Source organism: Mesoplodon mirus (genome assembly GCF_964341445.2).
Source record: "Mesoplodon mirus genome assembly, chromosome: 2".
Classification (NCBI taxonomy): domain Eukaryota; kingdom Metazoa; phylum Chordata; class Mammalia; order Artiodactyla; family Ziphiidae; genus Mesoplodon; species Mesoplodon mirus.
This window is the reverse complement of record NC_138977.1, coordinates 164,799,475-164,817,866: the sequence shown is the minus strand read 5'-3', so window position 1 is coordinate 164,817,866 and position 18,392 is coordinate 164,799,475. Positions and strand designations below refer to the sequence as shown.

The window sequence follows — 18,392 nt, the reverse complement described above, 5'->3', positions numbered from 1 at the left end:
TCCTGGCTAGCTGTGGCACATTAGCCCCTTCAGTTTGTGTTCACATTGCCAGCCCCAGTCCTCTCCCTGCGCTCTGACTGAAGCCCGAGCCTCAGCTCCCAGTGCCACCCACCCCTGCGGGTGAGCAGCCAAGCCTCTCGGGCTAGTGAGTGCCGGTTGGCACCAATCCTCTCTGAAGGAATCTCTCCGCTTTGCTCTACCCAGGTACGTCAGGAGTTTCTTGCCTTTTGGGAGGTCTGAGGTCTTCTGCCAGCATTTAGTAGGTGTTCTGTAGGAGTTGTTCCACGTGTCGATGTATTTCTGGTGTATCTGTGGGGAGGAAGGTGATCTCTGTGTCTTACTCTTCCATCATCTTTCCCGGAAGTCCTCCAGAAGTCTTCTTTTTCTTTTTTTTTTTTTTTTTTTTTTTGCGGTACATGGGCCTCCCACCATTGTGGCCTCTCCCGTTGCAGAGCACAGACTCCAGATGTGCAGGCTCAGTGGCCATGGCTCGCGGGCCCAGCCACTCTGCGGCATGTGGGATCCTCCCAGACTGGGGCACAAACCCATGTCCCCTGCATCGGCAGGTGGACTCTCAACCACTGCACCACCAGGGAAGTCCCAAAAGTCTTTTTAAGTACACAGTATTTCACTTGGACAACCAGACAACACTCTCTTTAAAATGTAATTGGAGAAGTATTTCTAAATGAAAATAAAATAAAATTTTATAAGGTATAACTATAATAAATTTAAAGACAAAACAAAAAAAACAGGAAACATAGCCAAAGGTTTTTAAAAACATATAATGACTACATTAAATATTAAGATATTGAACTCATATCTCAAAAGGCAGAGACTCATGGGTTGGATCAAAACAAGATCCAATAATTAGTTGTATACAACAGGCCCACATAAAGGACACTAAAAATGTTGAAAATAAATGTCAGGAAAATATGAACCAAGAGAAAGTGAGAATAATAATGAAATACCACACAAGATAGAGTAGAAGGCAAAAAAATATTAAAAAATCAGGAGAGACAAAGAAAAATGTTGTATGCTAGTAAAATAAACAAATCAAGAAGCTATAAAAGTCATGAATGTATCTATACCCAAGAATATAGCATTTTAAAAATCTACTGATTTGAATGTCATATATTTTTGTTCCTGCAGTCCTGAAAATAGTAATAAGACCTCCAAGTGCCTCCACACTCCATGTCGTTTTCTTAGTCTTACCCACACTTCTTTAAGTGATTCTTTCATTAAAGTATCTTCAACTGAATCATCCAAGTTGAATTCTGTATCTTACACAGATTCTGGCTGATACAACTTTATAATAATAATTTTAAAAACCTAGAAACAAAATTCTATATTTATATGGAGAATAGGAAGGAAATGGGGCAGTATATGGATTCTGGAGTTAGACAGACCAAGTTTGAGTGTTAGCTCCACTGCTTACCATATGTATGACCCTACACAAGATGCTTAAAGTCCTTGAGTTACGGTTTCCACAAATATAAACATTATGTAGTAATACCTGCCTCGTAGTGCTTTGTGAGTATTCCCAATATTGTAATCAATCAATAAATTTTGGTGGTGATAGGAATACTAGAATAGTAGGAGTGGTAATATAAATACTAACACTGATGCCAATACTAATAATAAAATAATATGAATGTTAAAATTATTATTGGGCTTTTTATAGTGCAAATGATCCTTCATGGTCAATCATACTATGTACATGAAAGCAAGGGATGTATTCTTTCTTCAATAGCAAGAAAACCCAATTTATAATTCTGGTATCTTGATGAGCATGCAAAGCACTCATATATACCTACCCTGATGAATTACTTAACCTACCTTGGAGATAAAATATCTAATATTATGAAGCAACACTCTCAGCAGATCTTACTCTGAATACATTCACATGAGGTTGCATAGAGTCACCTACTCTATATTTGGATGTCAGGAAAAATGCCAGGACCTGGATAACAATGGATCAAAAAGAGAAGAGAGAAATATGCACCAGAGTGGAAAAAAAAGGGGGAGTTCTTTGTAGAGAAGGAAAGAAATATATTCATCAGACTAGCTGTTTGATGGCATTTTGAGGGTGATAAAGAAATGTACAAACATGACAGGCAGTGAAAAATCAACAAGACACAGGAAATCAAAAGGATGAGGCATCAGAAAATAAACTTAGGGACTTCCCTGGTGGTGCAGTGGTTAAGAATCCACCTGCCAATGCAGGGGACATGGGTTCAACCCCTGGTCCGGGAAGATCTCACATGTCATGGAGCAGCTAAGCCTGTGCACCACAACTACTGAACCTGCACTCTAGAGCCCATGAGCCACAACTACTGAGCCCACATGCCACAGCTACTGAAGCCTGCATGCCTAGAGCCCATGCTCCACAACAAGAGAAGCCACTGCAATGAGTAGCCCATACACCACAATGAAGAGTAGCCCCTGCTCACCACAACTACAGAAAACCCATGCACAGCAACAAAGACCAAACGCAGACAATAAATAAATAAATAAATTTATTTTTTTAAAAAAAGAAAGAAATTAAGTCAAATTTGCAATAAGACTGAAATCAAAGCATTCTTCTGCCCCTGTCAAGAAGCCATTTATATTTTTCCTGCTGGGACACGGAACACTCCAGAATCCATTTGTAAGCCTCAAGGATTCATGACTAAGGAAAGTATTGAAAAATATTAGTCCCAGTCTCATGAACATATTTAGCATATCTTCAGCCAACTTGGCTCATTTTATGGATCAAGGCATTCCTAAAGATTCATGACATTCTACATCAGTAATTCCCAAGCATGGTTTAGCATAAAGTCAACTGAACAATCTGGTAAAGCACATATTCCCAAATGGAAAGCTCTGGAATAAGAGCCCAGGAAGTGGTGTTTTCAACAAGTAATCCAGATCAATTTAATGCAGCCAGACAGGAAGATAAGTATAGGATACAAGCAATTTGTGGAACCACTCTTTTGTAGAGCCCTAAATAGACCATTTCTCTACAAGTCCAATACTAAATATCTCTCCTCGCTTATTGACTTTCCTGGGATACTGGCATGTCCTATTAACAACTTTATTCACTAGTGTTTACTGAGTATCTACTATGGCATGAGTTAAGAATGAGGCAATTCCTGACCTCCCTCAAAGAATTCGAAGTGCAGAGAAGTTCGGCTCTGGGCACTATGAACCTAACACAAAGTAGAGTAAAACAAGTGCTGGAAGGAAGTACAACAACAGAGAAAAAAGGGGATATGTATCTAGACCAGGGTGATCAGAGAATATTCCTTAAAAGAGGTGGCATTTGAACTGAACCTTAAACAAACAGCAAGATTTAAGTTACAGACAAAAGAAAGAAAAGCGTTATGTGCAGAAGGAATAGTATAAGCAAATGATTGGAAAAGTAAGAAGGTAGAAGACATATTTGGCTAATAATGAAGAGTTCAATATTGCTAGAATATCTAGGGTATGTCACCTGGGACCACATTAACAAAGGTCTTGAGCACCTTGAAAGGATAGTGAACCTTTGTTGGTAAGCTGTGGGGAGACATTAAACATTTTTAAAGATTAAAAAAAAGAAATAAGAAGGAGAAGTTACAACTGACACCACCAAAATACAAAGGATCATAAGAGACTACTACAAGCAACTATATGCCAATAAAATGGACAACCTGGAAGAAATGGACAAATCCTTAGAAAAGTACAAACTTCCAAGACTGAACCAGGAAGAAATAGAAAATATGGACAGGCCAATCACAAGTAATGAAACTGAAACTGTGATTAAAAACCTTCCAACAAACAAAAGTCCAAGACCAGATGGCTTCACAGATGAATTCTATCAAACATGCAGAGAAGAGTTAACACCTACACTTCTGAAACTCTTGCAAAAAAGTGCAGAGGGAGGAACACTCCCAAGTTCATTCTATGAGGCCACCATCACCCTGATACCAAAACCAGACAAAGATATCACCAAAAAAAAAAAAAAAAGAAAATTACAGGCCAATATCACTGATGAACATAGACTCAAGAATCCAATAACAAATTAAAAGGATCACCATGTTCAAGTGAGATTTATCTCAGGGATGCAAGGATTCTTCAGTACACTCAAATCAACCAATGTGATATATCATATTAATAAATTGAAGAATAAAAACCATATGATCATCTCAAAAAATGTAGAAAAATCTTTCAACACAATTCAATACCAATCTATGATAAAAAATCTCCAGAAAATGGGCATAAAGGGAACTTACTTCAACATAATAAAGGCCATATATGACAAACCCACAGCAAACATTATTCTCGATGGTGAAAAACTGAAAGCATTTCTTCAAAGATGAGGAATAAGACAAGAGTGTCCACTCTCACCACTATTATTCAATATCATTTTGGAAGTCCTAGCCATGGCAATCAGAGAAGGAAAAGAAGAAGTAAAACTGTCACTATTTTCAAATGACATGATACTATACATAGATAATCTTAAAGATGCCACCAGAAAGCTTCTACAGCTAATCAATGAATTCAGTAAACTTTCAGGATACAAAATTAATACACAGAAATCTCTTACATTCCCATACACTAACAACAAAGGATCAGAAAAAGAATTAAGGAAACAATCCCATTTATCATTGCAACAAAAAGAATAAAATACCTAGTAATAAACCTACCTAAGGATGTAAAGGACCTGTACTCAGAAAACTATATGATATTGATGAAAGACATCAACAATGACACAAAGCAATGGAGAGATATACCATGTTCTTGGATTGGAAGAATTAATATTGTGAAAATGAATATACTACACAAAGCAATCTACAGATTCAATGCAATCTCTATCAAACTACCAATGGCATTTTTCACAGAATTAGAACAAAAAATTTCACAAATTGTATGGAAACCCAAAAGACCCCAAAGAGCCAAAGCAATCTTGAGAAAGAAAAGTAGAGCTGGAGGAATCAGTCTCCCTGACTTCGGACTATACTACAAAAGTACAGTAATCAAGACAGTATGGTACTGGCACAAAAACAGAAATATAGATCAATGGAACATGATAGAAAGCCCAGAGATAAACCCATGTACCTATGGTCAACTAATCTATGCCAAACGAGGCAAGAATATACAATGGAGAAAAACCAGCCTCTTCAGTAAGTGGTGCTAGGAAATTTGGACAGCTACATGTAAAAGAATGAAATTAGAACACTCCCTAACACTATACAAAAAAATAAACTCAAAATTGATTAAAGACCTAAATGTAAGGCCAGACACTATAAAACTCTTAGAGGAAAACGTAGGCAGAACACTCTTTGACATAAATCGTAGGAAGATTTTTTTTGACCCACCTCCTATAGTAATGAAAATAAAAACAAAAAGAAACAAATGGGACCTAACTTCAAAATTTTGCACAACAAAGGAAGCCATAAAGAAAATGAAAAGATAAACTCAGAATGGGAGAAAATATTTACAAATGAAGCAACTGACAAGGGATTAATCTGCAAAATATACAAACAGCTCATGCAGCTCAATATCAAAAAAAACCAAACAACCCAATCAAAAAACAGGTGGAAGACCTAAATAGACATTTCTCCAAAGAAGACATACAGATGGTTAACAAACACATGAAAAGATGCTCAACATCACTATTTATTAGAGAAATGCAAATCAAAACTACAGTAAGGTATCACCTCATACCAGTCAGAATGACCATCATCAAAAAATCTACAAACAATAAATGCTGGAGAGGGTTGGAGAAAAGGGAACCCTCTTGCACTGTTGGTGGGAATGTAAATTGATACAGCCACTATGGAGAACAGTATGGAGGTTCCTTTAAAAACTAAAAATAGAACTACCATTGACCCAGCAATCCCACTACTAGGCATATACCCTGAGAAAACCATAATTCAAAAAGAGTCATGTACCATAATGTTCATTGCAGCTTTATTTACAATACCCAGGACATGGAAGCAACCTAAGTGTCCATCAACAGATGAATGGATAAAGAAGATGTGGCACATATATGCAATGGAATATTACTCAGCCATAAAAAGAAATGAAATTGAGTTATTTGTAGTGAGGTGGATGGACCTCGAGTCTGTCATACAGAATGAAGTAAGTCAGAAAGAGAAAAACAAATACCATATGCTAACACATATATATGGAATCTAAAAAAAAAAAATGGTTATGAAGAATGTAGGGGCAGGACAGGAATAAAGATGAGAATGTAGAGAATGGGCTTGAGGACACGGGGAGGGGGAAAGGTAAGCTGGGACGAAGTGAGAAAGTAGCACTGACATGTATACACTATCAAATGTAAAATAGATAGCTCATGGGAAGCAGCTGCATAGCACAGGGAGATCAGCTCGGTGCTTTGTGACCACCTGGAGGGGTGACATAGGGAGGGTGGGAGGGAGATGCTTGAGGGAGGAGATATGGGGATATATGTATATATATAGCTGATTCACTTTGTTATAAAGCAGAAATTAACATACCATTGTAAAGCAATTATACTCCAATTAAGATGTTTATAAATAAATAAATCCTTAAAAAACTAAAAATAGAACTACCATATAACCCAGCAATTCCACTACTAGGTATATACCCAGAGAAAACCATAATTCAAAAAGACACATGCACCCCAATGTTCAATGAAGCATTATTTACAATAGCCAGGACATGGAAACAACCTAAATGTCCATCAACAGAGGAATGGATAGGGAAGATGTGGTATATATATATACACTGGAATATTACTCAGCCATACAAAGGAATGAAATTGGATCATTTGTAGAGATGTGGATGGACCTAGAGACAGTCATACAGAGTGAAGTAAGTCAGAAAGAGAAAAACAAATATCATATATTAACACATATATGTGGAATGTAGAAAAATGGTGTAGATGATCTTATTTGCAAAGCAGAAATAGAGACACAGACGTCGAGAACAAATGTATGGTTACCAAGGTGGAAAAGTGGGGGGGATTGAATTGGGAGGTTGGAACTGACATATATACATACTATTGATACTATGTATAAAATAGATAACTAATGAGAACATACTGTATAGCACAGGGCACTCTACTCAGTGCTCTGTGCTGATCTAAATGAGAAGGAAATCCAAAAAAAAAGAGGGGATGTCTGTATACATAGAGCTGATTCACTTTGCTGTACAATAGAAACTAACACAACATTGTAAGGCAACTATACTCTAATAAAAATTAATTTTAAAAAGACAAAAAAAGAAAACAAACATGATTTGAGCCTTGTTATGGGAAGATGACTCTACTGCAGCATAAATCAAAGAGGCAAATGGCTAGAAGTGGGGACATCAATTTACTAGCTATTATAATGGTTCAAATGAGAAGTAACAAGGCTTGAATGAGAACAATAGCACTGGATGTGGAAAGGAGGGGGTATGACAACTGTAATCAGAGCTTTGCCACTTACTCCATGCATGTCCTTGGGCAAAGAAGTTAACCTCTCTGGGCCTGTTTCCCCCCTTTAAAAGGAGATTAATAATTACCTGCTAGGTCTCCTTCCCAGGATTATCATGGGATATGTAATCACAGAAATCACATAAAGTGCTTTACAAGTATAAGGAGTTATTAACATTAATGATGATGATAAAGTCTCTACCTACTGAAGGGAAGGCATTCGGAGACAATTGTGAGACCAGAAGCCCTGGAGGAGAAAAGGCTGACCTTGTCCTTTTCTTTTAAAACACTTTCACCTTTAAACCATATGAAGCTCTTATTAACTCCCCTAACACTCAATTCAGACAAATTCTAAATCAACCATCCCACCTTTATTTTACTAATTTTGGACTTTAAGCTACTCTTTTATGACACTCATGCATCTTAGCTCACATATTTTCCAAATGGGCACACAAATTCCAACAGCTGGGCATATTGAGAAAATAAAGGAAAAATCTACATCTTACCTGAAGCTTAATGTCTTTAGGCAAATGAGAGAATGGTTTCCTTATTAAGCAAATGAGCTGTCTTTCCTGCCAGGAGAAAAGGAGATAATACAAAATGTAGGTCTTTGGAGACAAGACTTGGGCTATTATCGTGAATGTGTATTTCATTATTTCTGGCAGACAAAGGTGTATGTAGGAGGTGACACTGTTCAGCCTTTTCAATGATGTATTTGGCTTCAGTGTGAGACCCTAAGGAGCCTTAAGCAGAAGTCTCCGTGAAGTTTTCCACTTGCCTTCCATTCATCTTTTCTCCCTCATCTGCTCCAAGATCCCTACCAAATCTCTCTCCCATGGTACAGTGCTGATTGTCCATAGCACAGAAATATCACAAAGAAAGGATATATCTCAGGTTCCGAATGCCCCAAACCATGATTTTTGTTCTCCAAATCTGCTCCTCCTCCTTTGTTTCCTCTCCAAAAAGCCTATTGAAACCCACTTTCCCAGGTCAGAGTCAATTTCCATTCCTCCTTGTTCTTACTCCCAAATACCACCTGGTCTTCAGGTCCTGTCAGTTCCCAATCTGTCACCAAGTCCACGTGGCACACAGCCAGGATGGATGGGGCCTAACTCACACCCCATTGTACTTTATCTACCACACAAGGGAATCCCTTGACTAACCTCAGCATGAAGACAGCCACTATACAGAACAGTATGAAGGGTCCTTAAAAAACTAAAAATAGAACTACCATATGACTCAGCAATCCTACTGCTGGGTATATACCCAGAGAAAACCATAATTCAAAAAGAGTCATGTACCACAATGCTCATTGCAACACGATTTACAATAGCCATGACATGGAAGCAACCTAAGTGTCCATCGACAGATGAATGGATAAAGAAGATGTGGCACATATATAGAGTGGAATATTACTCAGCCATAAAAAGAAATGAAATTGACTTATTTGTACTGAGGTGGATGGACCTAGAGTCTGTCATACAGAGTGAAGTAAGTCAGAAAGAGAAAAACAACTACTGTATGCTAACACATATATATGGAATCTTAAAAAAAATAATTGATTCTGATGAACCTAGGGGCAGGACAGGAATAAAGACACAGACGTAGAGAATGGACTTGAGGACATGGGGAGGGGGAAGGGTAAGCTGGAATGAAGTGAGAGAGTAGCATTGACATATATATACTACCAAATATAAAATAGATAGCTAGTGGGAAGCAGCTGCATAGCACAGAGAGATCAGCTGGGTGCTTTGTGACCACTTAGAGGGGTGGGATAGGGAGAGTGGGAGGGAGGCGCAAGAGGGAGGGGATATGAGGATATATGTATACATTTAGCTGATTCACTTTGTTATAAGGCAGAAACTAACACAACATTGTAAAGCAATTGTACTCCAATAAAGATGTTTAAAAAAAAAAGAAAAAAAAGAAAGAATGAATGAATGAAAGAACAAAGTAGGCTCCAACTACCCCTGAATTAGCCCCGACACTAAACCTGGGAATGCAAAGGAGCTGGAGAAGGCCTCCTGATTTATGGAGAGACCAGAAAACCAGGATATTAATTAGGGTCATTATATCCCTTAATAACGAAATTCAATTGACTTATAACCAGTTATAAGCTCACTGTCTCACACTACATTTTTAATTGTACTTACTCATTTTTACAGTTGTTAAATTTTGAGATGTGCTATATAGTTGTGAAAGAAAAGGAAGGATTTATGCATGTTCTATGCTAGGTTGTGCAGTTGAAAGTGAAACAAAGTGTTGAAAGGGTTCTTCAGGAAGCCACTGTTAGTCTTCCTCACTCAGAGTCCCCAGCTTTCCAGTGAAGAGATCGTCGACAAAGAAGAAAGCCTGGACTGCCATTTCATTCTGCATCCACTGTGACCTGACTTCAGTTTGTGGACCAGGTTTCCTGGAGCAGTTTGTGATTCCAGGATTGGTTCAAAATTTGTTTCACAACCACTTGCCAGGAATCCTAGGACTTCTTCGTTATTCAAACTCTAGGATGAGAGAACTGTCTTCAAAGACCAAAATTATCACCTTCATTATCATCATCATTATTTTTCTCCAAAATGCTTTGTGACCTTGAGCAGGTTACTTATATCCTTGAGCCTTATTTCCAGGTGTGTAACGTGAATTAAAGTAGCTTCTTCCTCCATAATCCAGGGTTTCACACACACAAAGTGCTCAAGTCCTATTTATTGTTAGTGGTATTAATCACAATAGTATCTCAAGCCAAAAATTACCCATATTCAAATCTACTGCCTGACCAAAGGACCTCGCACTACAGTGTGGTTTCTGTCTTTCAAACAAGCCTCACTTATTCGCTTTAGGAGAGGAGGTTGAAACAAGCAACCATGTTACTCCACAGAACTGTCCCCACTACACACAGGAAAGTAGACTTACTTCACCAGCCCCAAGCGGATGATAGACTGCCTTTTGTTGATCATAGTCTTATATGCATATACATATAGCATTATACACACAGACAACGACATTGGAGAAAGATTATCTTAGCTGCTATTACAGGAATCTCCCTTGTGAAAGACCCTGAATTTTTGTTTGAGAATAAATAGTAGACAAGACATTTCAGCTAAGGGATGAGGCCCCAAGGAACATGCCCAACCAAAAATAGATGCTTACTTTGTTGCTTTCTAAAGAAGATAGGTTTTTCTGGCTGAGGGAACTTTGTTTCGTTAAACTCCTAGTTGTCTTTGCTCTATAAATCTAGGAACATGACCTGGGAAGGAAGAACTTGCTCTGCTTAATATAAATAGATAAAGTATTTAGAGTTCCCCCAAAGGTAACCTTTGAAGGGATGGAGCCTTCACTTTGGATGGAGGAGAGAAAGGAGGAAATCCCAGAAGCGATGGGACTTCAGTGGATAAAACTTTCTCTAGTATTTAGTTATCAACTAAGGAAGTCACAGCTTCTATCTTCCTGCAGCTTGAAGCAGGATGAAAAAAGTAGACCTAAGGGACTAAGGTAAAATCTACAAGATACATAGTGGAGCCAAATTAAAATAAGTTTAGTGAGGTCTTTTCACACCTTAAGTAATCAACAACAATTTATGTGGATTAAGCTGTGGATCCATAAGCTATAGTTTACCCATTCTAAGATGCACATATTTTTTCATCCTTTAATCTCTCTGCAGTCAGGTTTCATCTTACAGTTGATAATGTGTTAATATTACTTGGCAATATTTTTCTTTTTCTTTCTTTCTTAGAGGTAAGGAGAAGAATGTTGGATATTACAATCAGTGACATTTCAGATTTTTTTGAAATATGGCGGTGGTTTCAATAGATGTGTCAATAACTTCAACTCTCCAAACCGTATTTCACAAATACTGGTATTAACTCAGTCCTTAGGGTTGCAGGGTTAGATCCCATGCCCACAAAAACAAGTTCTTTTATTTTTTTTTATTTCAATTGACATCTCTCAGAGTTCAGATGGTTCTTATCTGAGCTCTAACATGAGACAGAACACAGAGCAGAGGCAAATTTAATTTCACCTGACACTTTTGCCCCAAGCTGATTAACCAGCTAACAACATGCTTTGATTAACTCACTGCGTCATAAGTATTTTGAATTTTTCTGCTTTCTTATCAAGACAGTGAAGGGCAATTCAGAGCACTGTACCTCCATAAACGATTAAGTCCAATTAGGCTATGTCCTCTCTCTGCAAGACTCACTGGCCATTCTCATTCAGTGAAAGAAACTTACCTGATTCTTATTCCACATTTTTCATCTCAAAGAAGAGACCTGAGCTTTCTAAACCTATCTTAGCCAAATGAGACTCTGGAGACCAAAAGCCCAATACAATGTCTTTAACAGAAGAATGAGCACAGCACAATGAGACTCTTCCTCAATGAAGCTACAAATCTTTAATAAGAACAACCAAACGCAGAACACACACACACACACACACACACACACACACGATGCTTGGCATACTTGAATTTCTTGTTAAGGCCGTAAGTTTTGGATCTAGATAGAGATAGGGACAAAACAGTCAGCATGTGTGATTGAGGAAACAGCTGGCACCTGTAATGCACAAGCATTAACTAGGGTCATCCATGAACAAAGATTTTAAAAGATGTGACAAACAGAAAAAGGAGGCTACACAAATTTTTGGTGGACCTTGTTGTTTGGGTGACCAAGACAAGATCAGCAATAGTTAGGCTCCACAGATCACTCACTGTGTTCCAGACACTCATACACAATATCACTAGTACCCATGACGATACTGTAGAGGAGGTTCTATTGTCTGAGGCTATGTAATGAGCCTGAGGTCACGGAATCAGCAAACACTGGGGCTGAGATTCAAACTCAGGACCCTCTCCTGCCAAAGTTCTTGCCATCTCTCTTCTGCCAAGTCACCTGTCATTTTCAGGCTTTGTTTCATTTTCCAGCCCTCAAAAGAATTCCCCATGCTTCTCCGAATGAAATTACAGCTGCATCTCCAGGTGGTGGGTGACCTTCTCACTTTGCATATAACCTTGTGTTTCCCATTCAGGGCTGACAGGTAGCTATGGCCCTTCCTTTTTGAAAATGTCAGTGAGCCATCTTCAAGGGAAAAAGGCGATGCTGACATTCTACTTTTCCTGTGACTCCCTGGAGAACGTTTAATCCCCTTGACCTTATGGCTATTTAAAAAGAGTCAATCCCCAGCCCTTGTCAGCTGGTGACAGCCAGCATTTTGTCTAATGGGCCCGAGGGTGGGCACGGTTTGCAATGGGGAAGGGTAACATCTGGCTAGTGTTTAAAAATCAAAAGGGGTTTCTCAATGATTATTATTCATCAACAGTAATCAAAAGCATGTTTTGCCTGTATTGTTGTTTGTAGGCAAAAACAAATCCCAAGCACATACTCAAATTCTACATTGTTTTTATGATGAGCTAGCAAGATGCAGCTTTCTGTTGGAGAAGCAAAGACATCTAATTTTATTTTTATGTCACCAAAAATTTAATATTACAGGATTATTAATATTAAAGCATAATATCTATGGGCATTAATAACTATCACTTATGAAGCCAGACAATGACTTTAGTAATTTACATTATGCACTTGTATCCTCATAATGACTCTCCCATATGTATTTCCAATTTTACAGATGAAAAACTGAGACTAAGTCAGAGACACAGGACTGGGGTTGCTCTGAGAAATATTTGTCATTTGCTTATGACAATATTAGTATAGAAATTGAGAGTGTTTAGGAACTTTTACAGGCATTTGACACCACCATGACAACCAAGCAACCTCTCATTTTGCTAGTGATTTATTTTTACTTTTTGTATTTTCCAAAAGTATCACAAATGGATTGGAAATTAAAAACCAATTTGTCTTTCAGCACAGATGGTTTTAGAAAAACTATTCCAAAAAAACTCTTCCTCTGGACTGATGGTCAAAATGTAGGAAAAATTAGATTCAAATAATTCTAACTTGCCATTTAATGATTTGTCATCTTCATCAAAGTGGCTAAGCTGTCAGAGTGGCTGACGGGGTCCAGGCATCTATATTATTTAAAGCTCTACAAAAGATGTAAGGTCTGGGAGGGTAACATCTTTAGTCTGTCTAATATATCCCAAAGGAATGGATATAACCCAAAGGAACAGTGTCTGGTACTAAGGAGATGCTTATTGCTATATATGTGAACAGATGAACAGCTTCTGATGGACAGATGTGCTTGAGAACCATTCTTTTCCACACTCTCATCCACTCTAGAGATTTTACCTATGTCGACATGCTAAAGGTTCCCATGAGCTTACATCCACATACTAACCTCAAAACCTGTGAATATGTTAGTTTACATGGCAAATGAGAAATAAGGCTGAAGATGGAATTAAGGTTGCTAATCAGTTGACATTAAGGTAGATTCACCTGGGATATCTAGGTAGTCCCAATATAATCACAAGGGTCCTTAAAAGTGGAGGAAGGAGGCAGAAGAGGAGAGTCTGAGAAAAATCTGACTACACAAGAATGGCCAGAGATGCAATGTTGCTGGCTTTGAAGATGGAAGAAAGGAATCATGAGTGGGTTCTATAAGCTGGAAAGGGCAAGGAAATGGATTCTTCCTTAGAAAAAGGAACACAGACCCACCAATACCTTGATTGTAGCCCAATGAGACCCATGTTGAACTTCCAACCTACTGTAAGATAATAAATTTGTACTATTTTCAGCAAGTTTGTAGAGATTTGTTACAGTAGCCATAGGAAATTAATACACTGAGTGACAATACAGAAGGTAAGTAGAGAAGACACTTTGAGGGGCCTCATGAAGTTACGAGAGTCCAGGGAAACACTAAAAAGTAAGAGTCAGCCATAAAAACAGCTGGGGGAAGATTCCAGAGGGAAGAATTGAGTATTGAGTCCCAGAGGGAGGACTCCCCATGGCATATTCCAGGAGCAGAACGGAGGCCTGAGGGGCTGAGCTGAGGGAGTGAGAGGGAGTGTGAATGGGATAGAGCTGGACAGCTGGGCAGAGGTCCCATTCATGGCCTGCAGGGTCACGGCAGGGAGGCTGAGGTTTACTCTAAGAGCAGTAGATTGCTGTCAAGGTTTCAGCAAGGAGAAAATACAATATACAAATGATCTTGTGGTTATAATCTCCTGGGTACTTCACAAGCAGCCCAGACTGAACTAAGTTCAAGGCTGGTCAGTAGTACTGAGATTGACCAAGTCACCCAACCCAGAGGCCTGAGAGGCATCCTAGACCTCTCCTTCCCAGCCCAGGCTCATTCATTTTTCCCCCCTAACCAGCTCTCCATACACAAACCCCGTGCTCCATTCATGCATCGAGAGAAGTTCTCACAGCTACCTCCCAGATGGGTCCTTGTCTCTGGCATTGCCCATCGTCGCTAACCATCCTCCACACTGCAGCAAAGCCACATGTCCAGTAGGCAAACCTGACCATCCCCTGCTTTAAACACTTGAAAGGTTTCCTACAGAAAACAAGATGAAGTCCAACTCCCAGGGCCTGCACTAGGGTGAGACAAGTGAGGCACTTTCCCCCCAGGAAAAGATTTAAGGAGGTGCCAAAATACTCAGCAATCAAAATTAATAATATATTAACTTTATTGTGATTTAATTTACATACCAAAAAGTTCATCTGTTTGAAGTGTGCAATCCAATGGTTTGGTATATTTACAAAATTGTGCAATCATTACCATATGCTAATTTTATAGCAGTTTTTTTTTTTTTAATTTTTACTGGAGTATAGTTGATTTACAACTAATTTTGTAACAGTTTTATCACCCCCAAAGTAAACCTTGTACCTATTAATAGTCACTCTTCAGAACTCTTGCCACTCGCTCTAGCCCTAAGCAATCACCTAAACTACATTATATCTCTCTATATTTCCTTATTCTGGACATTTCATAGAAATGGGATCATATAATATGTAGTCTTTTGTGACTGGCTTCTTTCACTTAGCTTATGCTTTCAGGGGTCATCTATATTTCAACATGTATCAGTATGTCGTTCTTTTTTCATGGCCAAATATTATTCCATTGTATGGATATGCCTTATTTGCTGACCCATTCAAAAGAATGGATGGATATTTGGGCTGTTTCTATCTTTTGGTTACTATGAATAATGCTGCTATCAACATGCATGTACAAGTTTTGTGTGGCCAGATGTTCTCATTTCTCTTGGGAGAATACCTAAGAATGGAATTGCTAGGTCATATGACATCCCTCTGACTCTTCGAGGGACTGCCAAGCTGTTTTCCAAAGCTGCTGCACACTATTTTACATTACCATGAGCCATGTAGGAGAGTTCCAATTTTTCCATATCCCTATCAGTATTTATCATGCTCTGTCTTTTTTATTATAGTCATTCTACTGAATGTGAAATATTATCTCATTGTAGCTTTGATTTCCATTTTGCTAATGACTAAGGATGTTGAGCAACTTTTCACATGCTTATTATAGCCATTCATATATCTTCTCTTAAGAAATGTCTACTCAAATCCTTTGCTCAGTTTTTAATTGGGTATTTGTTCCTTTATTATTGAGTTGTAAGCATTCCTTATATATTCTCAATACAAGTCCCTTAACAAATATATGATTTGCACATATTTTGTCCCTGTCTTTGAGCTGTCTTTTCAATTTCTTGATGGTATCCTTAGGAGCACAAAGGTTTTTAAGCATGATGAAGTCCAACTTATCAATCTTTTATTTTATCACTTGTGGTTTTGTTGTCATATTTAAGAATTTTTTTTTGGCTAGACAAGATTTTATTGGGTACAAGATGATCATTTTTGATAAAGAATTATAGTAGAGATCTTAAATGAAGATAACAAGGCTTAAAGAAGTTTGGTCAAAAGACCAAAGCAGATCCAGACTTGCTACATGCCTTGGAATATGGGATTATTACCTGTTACCATTTATCTGCAGTGCTTCAAAATTCTATTTGTTACAGGGCTTAAGAAGCAACTATCCCCTAAATAATGGTACCTGCCTCAGAGGGTTATTATGGAGACTGAATAAATATGAAATAGTGCCTGGCATATAATAAGCTATTATTAAAGGCCCCAGGAAACCTATGCTGCTGCTCATACTTCTTGCTTGTCTGAATACTGGAGGGGTAGGTAGGCTGGTGTAGCCATGTCTGGAAGGTGTCTAGAAGGGCACCACATGATATACAGAAGGATTCTCAGTCCGGAATCTGCCCTAGCCTCAAGAGCCCAGGAGGAATCCACCTTTGCCCCACTGACAACCCTCCCTCAGGACAATGATATGAGATAAGAACTACCCTTAAATCAAGGATAGAAACCCAGGGAAGCCAAGAGGTGCTCAACACTGTGCTTTTGACACAGAAAGCCTACCCTATGAACACCAGTGTTGTGTTTGTCTCCCCCTCCCCCTTTTAGTTCCAAAGGTACTGAAGCCTCTAACTCTGATCTTTTTACAGAACCAGTACCAGGCATTTATCAGAAGAGGTCAAGCTTTAGGTTTTCATACAGCCCTCCCAGTAGTGTAAAAGCAAATGTCAGTAATCTCATTGGGCTCTTAACCTGCAACCCAGCCTATAGCATAAATTGCAGTGCCTTGGTCAGTACTGTAGTAGGCCTTGCTCTTCTCCAGATATGGTGAAATGAAAAACCTTGCTTCGAGGTCCATTCTCTGTATCTACTTGCATTTCTCCTCAATACAATTTCCTGATTCTGAGACACTCTCACACCTCATTTTCCCCTAAAGAGGGAAAGCAAAAAGTAAATTCCTCTTACACTCAAAGGCTAATGTCCCCCAAAATGAAGAATCAACAAGGTCTCAGCTCAAGTTTAATAAAACTACAAAAGACCAAAAGTGATACCCTACTACTATACACATCAGTTTGCCTGCCCCATAATACAGCTCAGGCCATTCCCTCCAGAGGAAGAAAGGCTGGTCTCCCCAACCCCTGCAGGAAAGGCCTGTCTTGTCCCACACCACATCTGGGCTGAGTGCAAGGTCTTGTGTTTTAAGCATGACAATAATACAAAAGAGGATTTGTTCTCATGGCCACCTACTGCAGCCTGGCCCTAAAATGGCCCAGTGCTCACTTCTGTTTAGAGAAATATTCTTTGCTCTTCTGGACATCAGGCTTGATGGTATCACTGCCAGGCTTGCAGCCAGCTGGGCATACTTCCCCATGTTTGTCAGTAAACTAGAGGGCCTGAACTAGTCTCAGTGCCTCATCCAGAGAAAGGCCAACAGGAAGGTCATTTATGGTGGTCTGTGGAAGGATACCTTTATCATCAATAATAAAAAGGCCCCTGAATGAGATGCCTTCATTGCTCTTTAAAACCCCATAGTCCTGAGCAATGATGCGCTTGGGGTCTGATATCAAGGGAATGTTCATGGGTCCCAGTCCTCCTTGTTTCTTGGGTGTGTTGATCCATGTCAGGTGACAGAAGTGAGAATCCACAGAAGCACCAATCACTTGGCAGTTGAGTTTCTTAAATTCTTCTGCCCTATCATTGAAAGCAATGATCTCCTTGGGGCACATAAAGGTGAAGTCAAGAGGGTAAAAGAAGAACACAACATATTTTCCTTTGTAGTCAGAAAGGCTGATATCTTTGAACTGACCATCTGGCATTACAGAAGTTGCTTTGAACTGGGGGGCACGGTGCCCAATTTTGGCATTTCCTGAAGACATATTGCAATCAGCACTCCTCACAAGCCACAAAGGACAGTCAGGAAGCACACACGCCAGAAATTATTAATTAACACATGATCATGAAGATTTATTCTCCATGTTTCCTTCTGGGAGTTTTATAGTTTTAGCTGTTACATTTAGGACTATGATATACTTTCAGCTAATCTTTGTGTATGATATGAGGCATGGGTCCAACTTCATTCTTTTGCATGTGGATATACAGTTGTTTGGGCAAATCTGCTGAAGAGATAAATATGCTTTAATGCAATAAAGACAAGATCAGTAACAGTGTCATGCTGAGCCCTATTGGATCCTGAGGCAAAAGAAAAA

General features: G+C 38.9%; 1 protein-coding gene across 1 annotated transcript; it reads right to left on the bottom strand.

The window, feature by feature from the left end:
* Positions 1-16,784: 16,784 nt before the first annotated feature.
* LOC309792460 (peroxiredoxin-1-like) lies at positions 16,785-18,103 on the bottom strand. Its single transcript, XM_082602132.1, has one exon. The coding sequence runs from the start codon at positions 18,060-18,062 to the stop codon at positions 17,571-17,573; it is 492 nt and encodes a 163-aa protein (XP_082458258.1). The 5' UTR covers positions 18,063-18,103; the 3' UTR covers positions 16,785-17,570.
* Positions 18,104-18,392: the final 289 nt, after the last annotated feature.

What these genes read in the sequence shown, in the direction of transcription:
- LOC309792460 (XM_082602132.1), bottom strand. Translation starts at nt 18,062, where the DNA reads ATGTCTTCAGGAAATGCCAAAATTGGGCACCGTGCCCCCCAGTTCAAA.